Below are 13542 nucleotides of genomic sequence, written 5' to 3'. Positions count from 1 at the left end.
AAATTTTTCAAGGTTTAAAAAGTTGCTTGTTAACAAGATTAATTATTTATTGATCAATCATGTCTACTCCATTTGGTGTTGATTTAGGAAACCATAGCGCCGTTGTCGCTGTTGCGAAGAACAGAGGTATTGATATTGTTGTGAATGAAGTTTCCAACAGAAGCACCCCAGCTATCGTTGGGTTTGGCGTGAGAAATAGATCCATTGGTGAGACAGGAAAGACACAGCAGACATCCAACTTGAAAAACACAGTCGACAACTTGAAACGAATTCTTGCTTTGAACGCTGATTCGCCTGATTTCGAAGTTGAGAAGAAGTTTTTTACCTGTCCGTTGGTCGACAAAGACGGATATGCTGCAGCACAAGTGAGATATCTTGGAAAGGAAGAGCAGTTTACATCTGTTCAGCTGGTTGCCATGTACTTGAATAAATTGAAAGACATTGCTGCCAAGGAAACCAAGGGCAACATCACCGATATCTGTTTGGCTGTTCCTGTCTGGTACACTGAGCAACAAAGAAGAGCGGCAGCTGATGCTTGCCACATTGCCGGCCTGAATCCGGTGAGAGTCGTCAATGAGGTCACCGCTGCTGCTGTGGGTTACGGTGTGTTCAAGACAGATTTGCCGGAGGAGGAGCCAAAGAAGGTTGCCTTCGTCGACATTGGCCACTCCTCCTACACCGTTTCCATCGGTGCTGTGAAAAAAGGAGAGCTCAGGATTCTGGGATCGGCATACGACAAACACTTTGGAGGCAGAGATTTCGACAAAGCTATTGCAGAGCATTTCGCTGACGAGTTCAAAGAGAAATACAAGATCGACATCAGATCCAACCCTAAGGGATACAACAGAGTCCTGGCCGCTGCTGAGAAATTAAAGAAAGTGCTGTCCGCCAACTCGCAAGCTCCATTCAACATTGAGTCTGTCATGAACGATGTTGATGTTTCGTCTCAATTGACAAGAGAAGAGCTTGAGGAGATGGTCAAGCCATTGCTTGACAGAATCCACGTTCCGATCGAGAAAGCTTTGGAAGTTGCTGGCCTAAAGGCCGAGGACCTGGATTCCGTCGAGGTCATTGGTGGATGTACCAGAGTTCCATCTGTGAAGACTAGACTTGCTGAGGTGTTTGGCAAGCCACTGTCCTTCACTTTGAACCAGGACGAGGCCATTGCTAAGGGTGCTGCCTTCATCTGTGCTATGCACTCTCCAACCTTGAGAGTCAGACCGTTCAAGTTTGAGGATATCAACAGCTTCTCTGTCACCTACTACTGGGACAAGGATGCTGAAGACACCGACCACTTGGAGGTGTTCCCTAAGGGAGGCGTTTTCCCATCCACCAAGCTGATCACCTTATACAGAACCTCTGACTTTGAGATTGAGGCTAAATACACCCATCCAGACCAGCTACCTAATGGTACTCGTCCAGAGATTGCCAAGTGGAAGATTTCTGGCGTTGAGGTTCCGGAGGGACAGGACTCTGCCATCTGCAAGCTGAAGGTCAGAAACGATCCATCCGGCTTCTTCACCATCGAGTCTGCTTACATTGTTGAGGAGAAGGAGGTCAAGGAGCTTGTGGAGAACCCAGAAGCCAAGCCAGAGGACGAGCCAGAGTACAAGATTGTCAAGAAACTCGTCAAGACCAAGGATCTGAACATTGAGTACGAAGGATTAGCCTTGCCAAAAGACGTCCTTGCCGAGTTTTTCGAACAAGAAGGAAAGATGGTTGCCGAGGACAAGCTTGTTGCAGAGACAGAGGACAGAAAGAACGCATTGGAGGAGTACATCTACGAGTTGAGAGGTAAGCTTGAGGACCAATACGCGGACTTTGCCTCTCCTGAGGAGAAGGAGAAGCTGTCGAAACTTTTGATGGACACAGAGGAGTGGCTTTATGGCGAGGGTGACGACTCCACCAAGGCCAAGTACATTGCTAAGTACGAGGAGTTGGCCTCTATTGGCAACTTGATCAAGGGCAGATACAACGCCAAGCAAGAGGAGTTGAGACAAGAGTTGAGAGCTAAGCAGGAGGCTGCGCAAGCCGCTGCGATGGCCGAGAAGCTTGCTGCTGAGAGAGCAGCTCAGAAGGCTGCAGATGACGAGAAAAAGACCGAGGGAGAGAGCCAGGCTAAAGATGGAGACGTTGACATGGCTGAGGATCTAGACTAATTGGCTTGCGACATAGATATCTTTGTGATGATATTGATCGTTTTACTTGCTAAATTCATCTAATACATAGTACACAGGCGAATAATGCGTTTAGTTTGTATTTTGGATTTTAATTGTAGCGGCGATCGACGGACGCAGAGAAAATTAGGGTATGGGAAAAAAAAATAAATGGGTACGCATTATTTTAGAAAATCAACCTCCCGCTTGATCATTAGCAAAGGAGGCCATTCATAGTGTTTGGATTGGCAGATCCTGTTAGGAGAATAAAGCAGCTGTTTTGGCGTGGTGCTGTACCGGAAGAAGATTCAGGAAACAAGAAAGAGGCGGTCTAAAACCAGTTACAATTACAATTCCAACCAAGAGGGGTCAGCATGTCCTTCCTGCCCTCAGAAGAGAGCACCAATAACAATGAGGCACCGAAGATGAACAGGAACAAGGAAAATGCGTCTACCGAACCAGGAAACCCAACAACGTCGAAACTATCGCTTGCGTTGAAAGAAGCTGGCGAGGAATTGCCGGACCCACACGAGCACCATTTTGAGCACGAAGAGGAGATCCTCAAAGAAGTGACACAGAAATTGACAAACCTGAAAGATGAAGATCTTACCAAGGCCAATCCCCAGGCTACTACGACCTCCATAAAGGAGCACGTTGTGGAAGGAGAAACTATCAAGGAGCCGACAAGTCTGAAACAGCTTCTGCAAGCACAATTGGGAGAAGACGCTTCGAACGATTCTGACACAGACTCAGAGGTGGACCCGGCCAACGAGGAAGATATGGAGGACTACGTTCCTGGCGGCTATCATCCGGCTTATCTCGGGGAAACATACAAAGATGGCCGGTACGTTTTGGTGCGAAAACTGGGATGGGGCCATTTTTCAACCGTCTGGCTTGCCAAAGACACACAGGAGAATAGACATGTTGCTATGAAGGTTGTGCGGAGCGCCAAATCCTACAGGGAGACAGCGATTGACGAAATCAAGCTTTTATCCAAGATCAATCACACCGACCCGCAACATCCAGGCCATAGGCATCTCATCAAATTACTGGACTACTTCGACCACCAAGGACCTAACGGAACCCACATTTGCATGGTTTTCGAGGTGTTGGGCGAAAATCTATTGAGTCTGATCCGTAGATATAAGCACAAAGGTCTGCCGATCAAGTTTGTGAAACAGATTGCCAAACAAATTCTGCTGGCGTCAGATTTTCTACATCGTCAATGTGGCATAATCCATACCGATATCAAACCAGAAAACATTCTTCTGGAGATCGAAGATGTGGAAAAGCTGGTCAAGTATCTAGAAGACTCTCAAAGAGAGAGGAAGCTACTAAGAAGGGTATCGTCCAAACTCAAAGAATCTGGCGGGGAGGCTAGTTCTTCATCGCTCGACGAAGAGAAGAGACAGATACCGTTTAGGAAGAGCCGTCATTCAAGACGACAAACGCTAGTGACAGGGTCACAGCCTCTTCCGTCGCCGCTGAGATCTAAGTCCAGTTCGTTTTTCGTTTCACCGCTACAGTCTTCAATTTCTACCTTTGCCGGTAGAACCGTCGGAAATATTCCTATTCGTTCGGAAACATCTCATCAAGATCTACAATTTCTGCTTGACAAGAGTTTCAAGGAGTCTGACCCGTTCTCTGCTGAGCCACCTCGGGAGGATGAGCTTGACGATGATGACCTGATCACAGTGAAGATAGCAGACCTGGGAAATGCATGCTGGGTTCATAGACATTTCACCGACGATATTCAAACCAGACAATACAGGGCTCCGGAAGTGATACTGGGGGCTAATTGGGGATGCTCATCTGATATCTGGTCGGTAGGGTGTTTGTTGTTTGAGCTTCTTACAGGAGACTATCTTTTCGATCCTACTGAGGGTCCGACGTTCAGCAAGAACGACGACCATCTGGCGCAGATAATTGAGCTGGTTGGCCCCATATCGCGTCACGTCTTGGAGGAAGGTTACAACACAAAGAGATATTTCCATTCCGACATGAAGACACTGCGCCAGATCAAGAATCTAAAGCCATGGCCACTTGAGAGCGTACTTATGGAGAAGTATAAGTTCAGCGAGACGGACTCACGCGAGATCAGCGATTTTCTCGGCTGCATGTTGATCACCGATCCCAAGTTCCGGATGGATGCTGCTGGGCTATCTAATCACTTTTGGTTGAACGACTGTGGCTCATTCGGGTATATTGACCGCGAGCCAGGGACGAGGGGGGAAGATGTCGGTGCTGGGTGGTACAGAGAGGTGCGCAAGCACCATTAATTCCGTGTATTAATCCGTGTATTAATCCGTGTAATGTTTTCTGAAATTAATTCTTCACTAAAATTATGTCATTTGAGGATGCGGTAGACCAGTTGCGCACACTTCTGAAATCTGGAGAGGACGATTCGTCGTCTCTGTTTTTCCAAATCGGTACCTATCTCAGGGATGAGACTAACAGGGCTAGCGGGGCCCTGAGAGCGCTGGTTCCCAACATTATGGAGTATACAATTTTGAAGCAAGAGGTGGCTCCGTTGGATGATATATACAGATTATTGGCAAACTTCGTTGCCGACTCGATGGCTAACAGACAACTAGTTTTGCACCAGGCAAAAGCAGAGCAGTTTTTTACATTCACACGAGACCATCTCGATGGATCGAAACACAGTTTCTTTATTTTGCATTTTCTGAATAATTTGCTTTTGGACTTTCCAGAGGCATCGACGTTTCTCAATGCTAACGGAAGCGCTTTGAAAGTGGCCCGTCAGAGTGTTCCTGATGATTGGAAAGACGTTTGGAACAGCGTATTGGAGGAACTGACGAACCAAAGCACATCTTGCGAGCTTTTTAGAGCACTTATGAACATCGACCACCGTAATCTGATGCTGCATATGAGCAAAAACGACATGGATCTACAAACTGACACACAGCTGATGCACGACATGATTCAGCGGGTGGCAGAAGACGACGATCGGCGACTGTTCGAAAGCGTGATGAATATTTCTGCGAATCCGTCCAACGCAAATAACGATCTAGAGAAGTACCTTCAACTCATCGATACCGATAATATGGCACTTCAGGCATTGGGGATGATAATTTTGGGAAATCATATAATGTCTCCGGAACAACAAGCCGCGGTAGCTGCGAAAATCAAAAGCGTCGAGAAATTGGTTGATATTCTGGCCAGCTTTGCCGCATCTAGCAAGATGGAGTATCTTCAGGCTGTTTACCTACTAAACAAGCTTGTGGGAAATAGAGAATTCAGAGAACAGTTTCCCAAGAAATCATACCTAAAAATGCTGTTTTTGGTTGATACTCTTTTTGAGAAGCGACTTTGCGAGAAAGAGCACAAAAATGTACTAAAACTGAACCTTATTTTCCATTGGAAATACTCATATAAGCTTAGTGAGGATGAAGCGGCGAGTTTGGAAGAGCATATCGTGAGATGGAAGTCTTACAATTATCGCGACCACGACATCAATTCCGAGCTTCAGAAAATCGTGTACAAAATTATAGAGCATAGGAACGACACAACATTGGCAAACCTGGCATTTGACGGTTTTGCCGCCGGCCGCGTAATGGAGCGCCAGCTTGATCTAGTGCATTTACTGGAAAAAGTCAAAACTTTAGGCATTCTGATATCTAGAGACAGCTCAATCACCCAGCTACCGTGGTTTTCTGCTACAATGGAAGAAATCAAAACAGCCGTAGACACGCTTCACCAACAGCCTCACCTCGAACACGACCCTAGGCTGCATTTGCTCGACAACAATTACCGATACATCTGTGCTAAAGTGGGAGAATGCGAATTATGCTAGACTCTATAACTGTCACATTACTCATTTTTTGGCTTTTGGAGTTGTACCTCGGCAAATATTCCATGCCACACAAGCTTGTATTTGTCTTGCTGATCGGTCATCCACGTGTGTAACAACTGGTTGTAAATAATAAAGTAATAGACTCCCAGACCGGTGAAAATGTGCCACCATCCATGGCCCTCGGTCAGAACACCCAATGGAATGCCGAGAATATTACGACGCCAGTCTATAAGATTAGGACATAGCAAGAAGTCCAGGTTCCAAATGAAGAAGCCAAAAACAAATAAAGACACTGCCAATACAAGCATCTTATACATAGTCTTTCTTGCATTTGGATCTGTGACCTTCAATTGGATAGTCCTGATCGTTTTGTAGATCACCCCAAAATTGAGTATAGCGTAAAACACTTGATGAAAGGCTGGATCCCTCTGCACATATATATAAATGTAAGTGAACAGCGCAGTCGCAGCAAAGGTACCAACTCTCCAGGCATATTGTACGGGGCGGGGCTGGTTCCAACTGAAAATGTAGCCGAACGGGAGTGCCGTGACATAGACCATGGGTAGCTCATCCATCAGCTGGTACTCGTAACGCAGGGTCATGTGGAACAGGAATGAGCCGATTCCGACTGATGCAAAACCGATGGAAATAAAAACGTAAAGACTGCCAAAGTTGTTCTTGTATGTACTCCACAGATGGCCCATTGCCAGGGCCACAAAGATGAAATTGGTGAAGCTATTTACCACTTCGGCAATATACGGTGTGAAAATGTAGTTTTCCTCACACCAGTCAATCGTGGCGGTGACAGGCCCCCAAAATCCAACATAGGACTCCGGAAGCTTTGCCGGATAATCAAAATATACCATCTGAAATATTGAATGGAAGCAACGGATAAATTTATTTGATTACTCCACAGAAGATGAATCTTTGGACTTTATGTGCGTCGATCGACTTTTGTGATCTAATGTCTATTTAACGGTCTTTTTCTCATCTTTCACCTGCCTAGGCGATGTACTCTGTTTCAGCCTAACCTCAAAAGGCATGCCTAGCTTCCAAACCAGCTCATATTGGTCCTGAAGACCATGGTACCACACGTTAAGGAGCTGGTTGTAGAGAATGAAATGGAAAATCCCCAAAGAGGTGAGAATGTGCCACCACCCATGTCCTTCCAGCAACAGTGCCCCAAATGGGAGGCCGACAAGTCTCCTGACCCTAATCAGTTCCGAGCAGTAGAAGGTGTCGAGATTCCAAACTAAAAACCCGAACAGAAACTCAAACAGGGCAAAGCCAACGAATTTATAAAGAAAGTGTCTCTGGTTGTAGTCAGTAACGTGGTTTTTCACCAAGGATAGTGATTTAAACACTATGGCAAAATTGAGAACTGCATAGGAAGCCTGGTGAAGCTCTGGATTTTTGTACACCGAGCAATAGATATAAGTTAGTGCTGCGATGACGACCGCAGTGAGTCCATAAATTGAGAACCTCTTCACCTTGGACTCTGTTTCCAGCCCAAAAATGTAGGCAAATGGAATAGCTGTGACATAAATCATTGGGAGCTCGTCTAATAATTGAAATTCATATTTTAGAGTCATGTGGAACAACCAGGAACCGATTCCAACGATACACATACCGATGGACACAAAGACGAACATCAGTCCATGCTTGTTCACAATAGCCGAACGCACCAGGTTGAGCGAAAGAAAGTAGAACGAGAGATTCGTGGTGGCGTTAACAAGCTCTGCAAAATACGGAGAGATCACATAATTTTCCTCACACCAGTCGATTGTTGAAGTCACTGGACCCCAAAACCCTTGCTGAGGCTCCTTGTATTCAAATGGAGACAGAAACTTCAATGGCGACATTTATGGCTGTGTCTAGTTTAATCGCAACTAAATAATCGCTCTCGGATTAAATTTAGCTTATAAAATAATCGCTCTCGATTTAACTTTAGCTTATCAATATGCACGTTTGATTTATTCTGTAGCAAATGAGGCTAGAAGTGTAGACAGAAAAATAATACCTGCTGTTCCCGATGATTATTCGGCTTTTGCCACAAGATGTCATGTACCCCACTGGGAAGATCCGAGCTTAATGCCCTTATTTGCATTTAGGGTGTAAGCTGAGCAAAGCAGCCAATTTCAGCCATCCTGCAAGCTGACTAAGTAAATCTGAAAGCTGCACTCTAGGAAAGACCTGAAAAATCACATCCTCCCAATTTACCCGACCGTCATGAGCCCAAATTATCTAGGCTGATCGAATCACCACCCCACAATGCCAAGGCCGGACGTGAAAAATTTATTGAAGGCCAAAAATCAAAAATAAATTGATTTACATGAGTCGAGGTCTCAATGTTGAGGAACGGCTTGAAAGATTGAAAAAACTGAAACAGCTCAAGGAGCTTGCGCTTGAGGAAAATGAGAGGGAGTTGCAACGGGAATTTAAGCAGCTGAAAGAGGAACAGAAATTAAGGGCCGCAGCTGCTCAAAAAGAAGCAGAAGTAGAAATACAGGAGACAAAATTACTCAACGAAGGGTTAGATAGCGAACGTCTCCGAAATTTGCGGTACACAATTGAACAAGACGAAGCATGGCATGCGAAACTCGAAGCCGGCAAAACGGCGGCTGAAGACAGAGAGTTTCAAAATTTCAAGCAACTCGCTCGTCAGACATACACAAAAGGCCTGAAAAATCTGAATCCGCTGAATTCAGAGCAATACGAGGCCCAGAAACAGATATATTCCGAAATGAAGAAGGAGGGAAAGTCTGACTCCGAAATCATCAGTTCTTTGACTAGCCGAGAAAAACTCAACCAGATGGTAGATCAACTAAAGGAGCGCGAGACTACTACGGTTAAAAGGCGGAAAACGGCGCAGGATCGTCAGAATTTCATCAATGACCAAAACAAGCAGTTCAACGATAAGCTTGACAGACACTATGACGAGTATCTTTCCGATCTGAAGGAGAGCATTCAGCGAGGATCTTCACTCTGAGCTACTGGTGCACGGATGCTCATTTACTAGAAAACTTTCTAATCTCGCTAGGGTTATTACCCGGCACCTAATCCGATTTAATATTTTTAAATAAAAATCGCCCAGTCAACCACAACGTTTACCTTGTGCAGGTTCGCAGAAATACATCAAGTAGACAAGAGGCTTTCATTGAGCTACGAGTTGACACTATGTCGGACCGTGAGAGCAGCATTGTTGCCGAGGACGATAACGAACTGAAAACCGGCAAGGACTTTATTGAAAATGTAGCCGAACAGGATGCTGAAGACAACGCAAACGACGAGGTCTCAGCTCTAGACTCCTCCGAAGAGGACGAGGACGAAGATGAGGACGAGGAAGCTTTACGCAAAGTGCGGGAAGGGTTCATCGTGGACGATGAGGAGAGCAGTCAAGAAGACGAGAGCATAGATGAGGACGAGCGCAGGAAACGTCGTAAGCACAAAAAGAGAAAGAGGGAAGCCATCAGGAAGCTTGAGGAGGATGACGAACTTGATGAGGATGACTTGGAGCTGCTCAGAGAAAATGCTGGTGAGCTACCCCGTCATTTAGCAGAAAAAACCAAGTTCAAGCGTCTTAAAAGAGGAGGTGACGATGAAACGTCGGCAGGACCGACCTCCAAAGGCCTGACGGATATGTTCTCGGATGAAGAAGGTGCTGGGGAAGAGGACGCCGAGGAAGGAGAAGAACAAGAGGAGGAGGAGGAAGATGATCTGATGGAGACCTCTAAAAAGTTAAGACAGCAACGACAGCAAGATCTTCTCGGGGAATTTGATGATTTCATTGAAGACGACGAGTTCTCCGAAGATGAGGAAGAGAGAGATGAGCGTCTTGCCAGGATGAGATCGGCAAGAGCCAAGCAGGCAAATCTAGCTTCCAACTCGCAATTCGACCAAGACAAGCTTGATGAACTTTACGAAATATTTGGTGACGGAGAGGAGTATGCATGGGCTTTGGAAGCCGAAAGTCTCGACGAAGAGCCGGAGATGGAAGACGAGGTCGATGAGGAAGGTTACGCGGTTAAAAAAATTTCCAAGGAGACTCATGCGCTGAACAAGGTCTTTGAATTTGAAGAGCTGAAAGAGCATCTTTTGACTGACAGAGATCAAGAAATCAGACTAACAGATATTCCAGAGCGATACCAGTCTTACAGAGAGCGGATAACTAACTATGATCTGAACGATGAAGAGTTTCAACTCAAACAAAATTGGGTCTCTAAAGTTTTGCTCGAGGAGAAAAAGGCCTTCTTTGTTGGAAAAGAAGATCTCGTTGAACCATTCCAAAAGGCTGTTGCCCAAATTGTGTATTTCGTCTCAAAGGACAACCTAGAAGTTCCAAGTATATGGAATTGCAGAAAGGACTACACACTTTACACTTATCGTGAAGATGGACAGTTACGAGTCCAAAAACTGCTGACCGAGGACGATCTCTGGAGAATCGTGCAGCTCGACATAGACTTCTATGCCCTTCTGGAGAAAAAGAAGAACATTGAAAAGCAATTCAAGTTATTGGACACGGTCGATACTCTGTACGATGAGTATACTGAGTCTGCCAAGACAGTGACTGAGTTGCAGGATCTTCAAGATTATCTTTCTTTTACATACAGCGCAAGGCAGCGCGAGCTTTATCCTGAAGAGACGAAGGGGAAGCAGAAGTCGCATTCCAAATACAAGATCTTTGAGAGAATCAAAAGCGATCCCATTTACGAAGTGATTGATAAAATAGGTATCAATGCGGAGAAATTTGGAGAGAACGTCTTTTCGAACAACAAGATTTACCTGGTTGACGACATCGACAAAAAAGCTGACGACTTGATCAGAGAGTGTGTTGAAAAGGATTCGTTTTTTGACACCGTGGAGAAAGCAAGCAACGCTGTGAAACACATGTTTTCTGAGCAGCTTTTCCACAATCCAAAACTCAGAGCGCATTTGAGACTTGCATTCCAGAGCTATGCCAGCGTGGATATAAAGCTTACCGAAAAAGGAAGACTCAAAATCACTGACAGCTCTCCTTATGCTGACTTTAAGTATGCTATCAACAGACCTCTGGAGTCGTTCACCTTGCAACCAGATTTGTTTTTACGCATGTTGGAAGCCGAATCATTGGGGCTTGTGAAAATCGACATCAGCCTGAAAAACGCCTTCGCAAACTTCGCTGACCACCTATTTACGTTTTTGTCTTCGGATGGTACCTCTGATCTGAGTAATTCATGGAACAGCCTAAGAAGACAATGTCTTGATCTGGCTTTGAAAAAACTGATTCCATCGATTGTTCTTGATGTCAAAGAAAAGCTAAGAGACACGTGTGAAAGATTACTGTTTTACGAAATCAGACAGAGCTTTATGGAGAAGGTGGACCAGGCTCCGTTCCATCCGCTCCCAACCGCCAAGGGCACTGTTCCAAAGGTTTTGGCAATTACTAACGGTGATGGAAAGCGTGATTCTGCAATAATTGCTGTTGCGATGGACTACGATGGAACAGTTTTTGACCACATAAAGTTCGAGCAAAATTACAGACACGGAGACTTTGAGAAGCAATTTTTGGAAATTGTCAAGAATTTTAAGCCAGAGGTGGTCGCTGTGTCGAGCTACAACGTCGAAGTGTCTCATCTTTTCAGAAAGCTTCAGGACATTGTCAGATTGAACAATCTCACCGTTGAAATTGATGTTGAAGAGGAATACGAGGGCGACCCAATCCCACTTCCGGTTATCTACGTTCCAAATGAAACCAGCAGACTTTATGAGCATTCCGACCGGGCAGCTGAAGAGTTCAGTGACAAGCCAGTGGTGGCCCGTTTCTGTATTGGTGTGGCAAGATACGTTCAGAGTCCATTGTTAGAATATATGGCTTTGGGGGATGCGGTGACTTCTATTTCTGTGCACAGACATCAAAACTTGCTTCCAACTCATAAGGTGAAGGAAGCAATTGACACGATCTTCGTTGATGTTGCCTGTCTGGTCGGCATTAAGATCAACGATGCCGTTAGGTCCCCTTACCTTTCTACCATGCTGCAATACATTGCTGGTCTGGGCCCTAGAAAGGCCAGCAGCTTGATCAGAGGTATCGAAGCCAATGGGGGCTCTTTGCTGAGGAGAGACGAGCTGATTGTGAGAGAGCTGTCCACCAAGGTGGTGTTCATGAACTGTGCTCCGTTCATTGAGCTGCCAGTTCCTGACAGGCCAGACAAAGACATTGAGCTCCTGGATGCCACTAGAATTCACCCTGAGGATTATGAGCTTGCTAGAAAAATGGCTAGCGACGCTTTGGACCTCAGCGAAGAAGAAAAGCAGGAGATTGAACAGGAAGAAGGTGGTGTCATTTCCAAGCTGTACGACGAAGGAGTCGAGAAATTAGATGACCTTCTTCTTGAAGGTTATGCTGACCAGTTAGAAGAGCACGGACATCGTAAGAGAGCAACCTTGGAAATGATCAAGGAAGAGTTGCAGAACAACTATGAGGAGCTCAGGAAATCGTTCCACATTCTCAGCGACGATGAGGTTTTTGAAATGCTTACAGGAGAATCGAAGGAGCTTTTCCAGCGCGGAAAACTAGTTTCAGTTATTTTGCAAAGGGTCGACAACAGATTCATGCTGGGCGTTACTCAGTCTGGAATTTTGTGTAACATTAGCAGATCCAATGCGCTAGAATTCGGAGACAACACAAATTTACTGACGAAGTACCAGAATGGACAAGCAATTCAAGCTGTTGTTCAAACAGTCGACTACGCGAATTTCAAAGCAGAGTTGTCCTTGCTGAAACGTGACATTGAGGGGGCCAGTCGCGGAAAGAAGGTGGACAAGTTCCAAGGTCTGTGGGACTTCGAGGCTGAACGTGAGGATCTCGCTAAGGAGCAGGAAAAAGAGAAGAAAGAGAACAGCACAAAACGTGTCATCAAGCATCCATACTTCCACAATTTCAATGCCCGTGAAGCAGAGGACTACCTTGCTTCCAAGAACAACGGAGAGTTTGTGATTAGACCGTCTTCTAAAGGCAACGATCACCTGACTGTCACCTGGAAGATTGAAAACCAACTTTTCCAACATCTTGACGTGCTAGAGCTAGACAAGCTCAATGATTATACAGTTGGCCGCACCCTTCAAGTTGGAGAGTTCCGCTATCACGATCTGGATGAACTGATTGTCTCACACATCAACAACCTGTACTTGAAGGTGGAGGAAATTGTCAACCACGATAAGTTCAAAAACGAACCTCTCAATGACACGAAGGAGTGGCTCATCAGGTATTCCAAGGCCAACAAGAACCGGTCATGCTACTGTTTCTGTTACAACCACAAGTCGCCAGGATGGTTCTACCTGCTTTTCAAGCTGAACGACAAGAGCGATAAGCTGTATACTTGGAACATAAAGGTTCAGCCAAACGGTTATCTGCTACATGGAAACCTTTATCCTGACATGGTCCACTTGTGCAATGGTTTCAAGAAACTGCTACAAAACCAAATGAGCAGCTCAAGAAGCGGTTACACCAGCTATGGTAGATTCTGATGTATAGTATAATTTAGCTAGTATAAAAGTAGAGTCACTTTGGGTAAAGACCGAGGTCTTGGTCTG

The 13542-nt window shown here is 45.4% G+C and overlaps 7 protein-coding genes across 7 annotated transcripts; 5 read left to right on the top strand and 2 right to left on the bottom strand.

Annotated features, from left to right (window-relative positions):
• Positions 1-59: 59 nt before the first annotated feature.
• OGAPODRAFT_76206 (uncharacterized protein) lies at positions 60-2240 on the top strand (the record flags this gene model as incomplete). Its single annotated transcript, XM_018356143.1, has 1 exon — positions 60-2240. One exon carries the CDS (start codon positions 60-62, stop codon positions 2157-2159), a length of 2100 nt encoding a protein of 699 aa, XP_018211620.1. The 3' UTR covers positions 2160-2240.
• Positions 2241-2344: 104 nt separating this feature from the next.
• OGAPODRAFT_16272 (uncharacterized protein) lies at positions 2345-4452 on the top strand. Its single transcript, XM_018354310.1, has one exon. The coding sequence runs from the start codon at positions 2531-2533 to the stop codon at positions 4433-4435; it is 1905 nt and encodes a 634-aa protein (XP_018211619.1). The 5' UTR covers positions 2345-2530; the 3' UTR covers positions 4436-4452.
• A 74-nt stretch (positions 4453-4526) lies between these two features.
• Positions 4527-6810, top strand: OGAPODRAFT_16271 (uncharacterized protein). Its single transcript, XM_018354309.1, has one exon. It carries the CDS (start codon positions 4651-4653, stop codon positions 5968-5970), a length of 1320 nt encoding a protein of 439 aa, XP_018211618.1. The 5' UTR covers positions 4527-4650; the 3' UTR covers positions 5971-6810.
• Positions 4527-6836, bottom strand: OGAPODRAFT_99603 (uncharacterized protein; the record flags this gene model as incomplete). The annotated part of the gene is made up of 1 exon (XM_018358094.1): positions 4527-6836. The coding sequence occupies one exon, from the start codon at positions 6834-6836 to the stop codon at positions 5988-5990; it is 849 nt and encodes a 282-aa protein (XP_018211617.1). The 3' UTR covers positions 4527-5987.
• Positions 6837-6867: 31 nt separating this feature from the next.
• On the bottom strand, positions 6868-8057 carry OGAPODRAFT_16270 (uncharacterized protein). The gene has a single exon (XM_018354308.1). The coding sequence runs from the start codon at positions 7830-7832 to the stop codon at positions 6939-6941; it is 894 nt and encodes a 297-aa protein (XP_018211616.1). The 5' UTR covers positions 7833-8057; the 3' UTR covers positions 6868-6938.
• A 273-nt stretch (positions 8058-8330) lies between these two features.
• On the top strand, positions 8331-9033 carry OGAPODRAFT_16269 (uncharacterized protein). Its single transcript, XM_018354307.1, has one exon. It carries the CDS (start codon positions 8714-8716, stop codon positions 8957-8959), a length of 246 nt encoding a protein of 81 aa, XP_018211615.1. The 5' UTR covers positions 8331-8713; the 3' UTR covers positions 8960-9033.
• A 30-nt stretch (positions 9034-9063) lies between these two features.
• OGAPODRAFT_16268 (uncharacterized protein) lies at positions 9064-13508 on the top strand. The gene has a single exon (XM_018354306.1). The coding sequence runs from the start codon at positions 9148-9150 to the stop codon at positions 13474-13476; it is 4329 nt and encodes a 1442-aa protein (XP_018211614.1). The 5' UTR covers positions 9064-9147; the 3' UTR covers positions 13477-13508.
• The last annotated feature ends 34 nt before the right edge of the window (positions 13509-13542 follow it).

The sequence above is a fragment of the Ogataea polymorpha genome (genome assembly GCF_001664045.1).
Source record: "Ogataea polymorpha strain NCYC 495 leu1.1 chromosome Unknown OGAPOscaffold_3, whole genome shotgun sequence".
Lineage (NCBI taxonomy): Eukaryota > Fungi > Ascomycota > Pichiomycetes > Pichiales > Pichiaceae > Ogataea > Ogataea polymorpha.
Note: the sequence above shows the minus strand (reverse complement) of the source record. Positions and strands in the feature narration are given on the sequence as shown.

Bases quoted from the DNA above. Each gene is read 5' to 3' on its own strand.
- OGAPODRAFT_16272 (XM_018354310.1), top strand. From the start codon at position 2,531: ATGTCCTTCCTGCCCTCAGAAGAGAGCACCAATAACAATGAGGCACCG.
- OGAPODRAFT_16271 (XM_018354309.1), top strand. From the start codon at position 4,651: ATGGAGTATACAATTTTGAAGCAAGAGGTGGCTCCGTTGGATGATATA.
- OGAPODRAFT_16270 (XM_018354308.1), bottom strand. From the start codon at position 7,832: ATGTCGCCATTGAAGTTTCTGTCTCCATTTGAATACAAGGAGCCTCAG.
- OGAPODRAFT_16269 (XM_018354307.1), top strand. From the start codon at position 8,714: ATGAAGAAGGAGGGAAAGTCTGACTCCGAAATCATCAGTTCTTTGACT.
- OGAPODRAFT_16268 (XM_018354306.1), top strand. From the start codon at position 9,148: ATGTCGGACCGTGAGAGCAGCATTGTTGCCGAGGACGATAACGAACTG.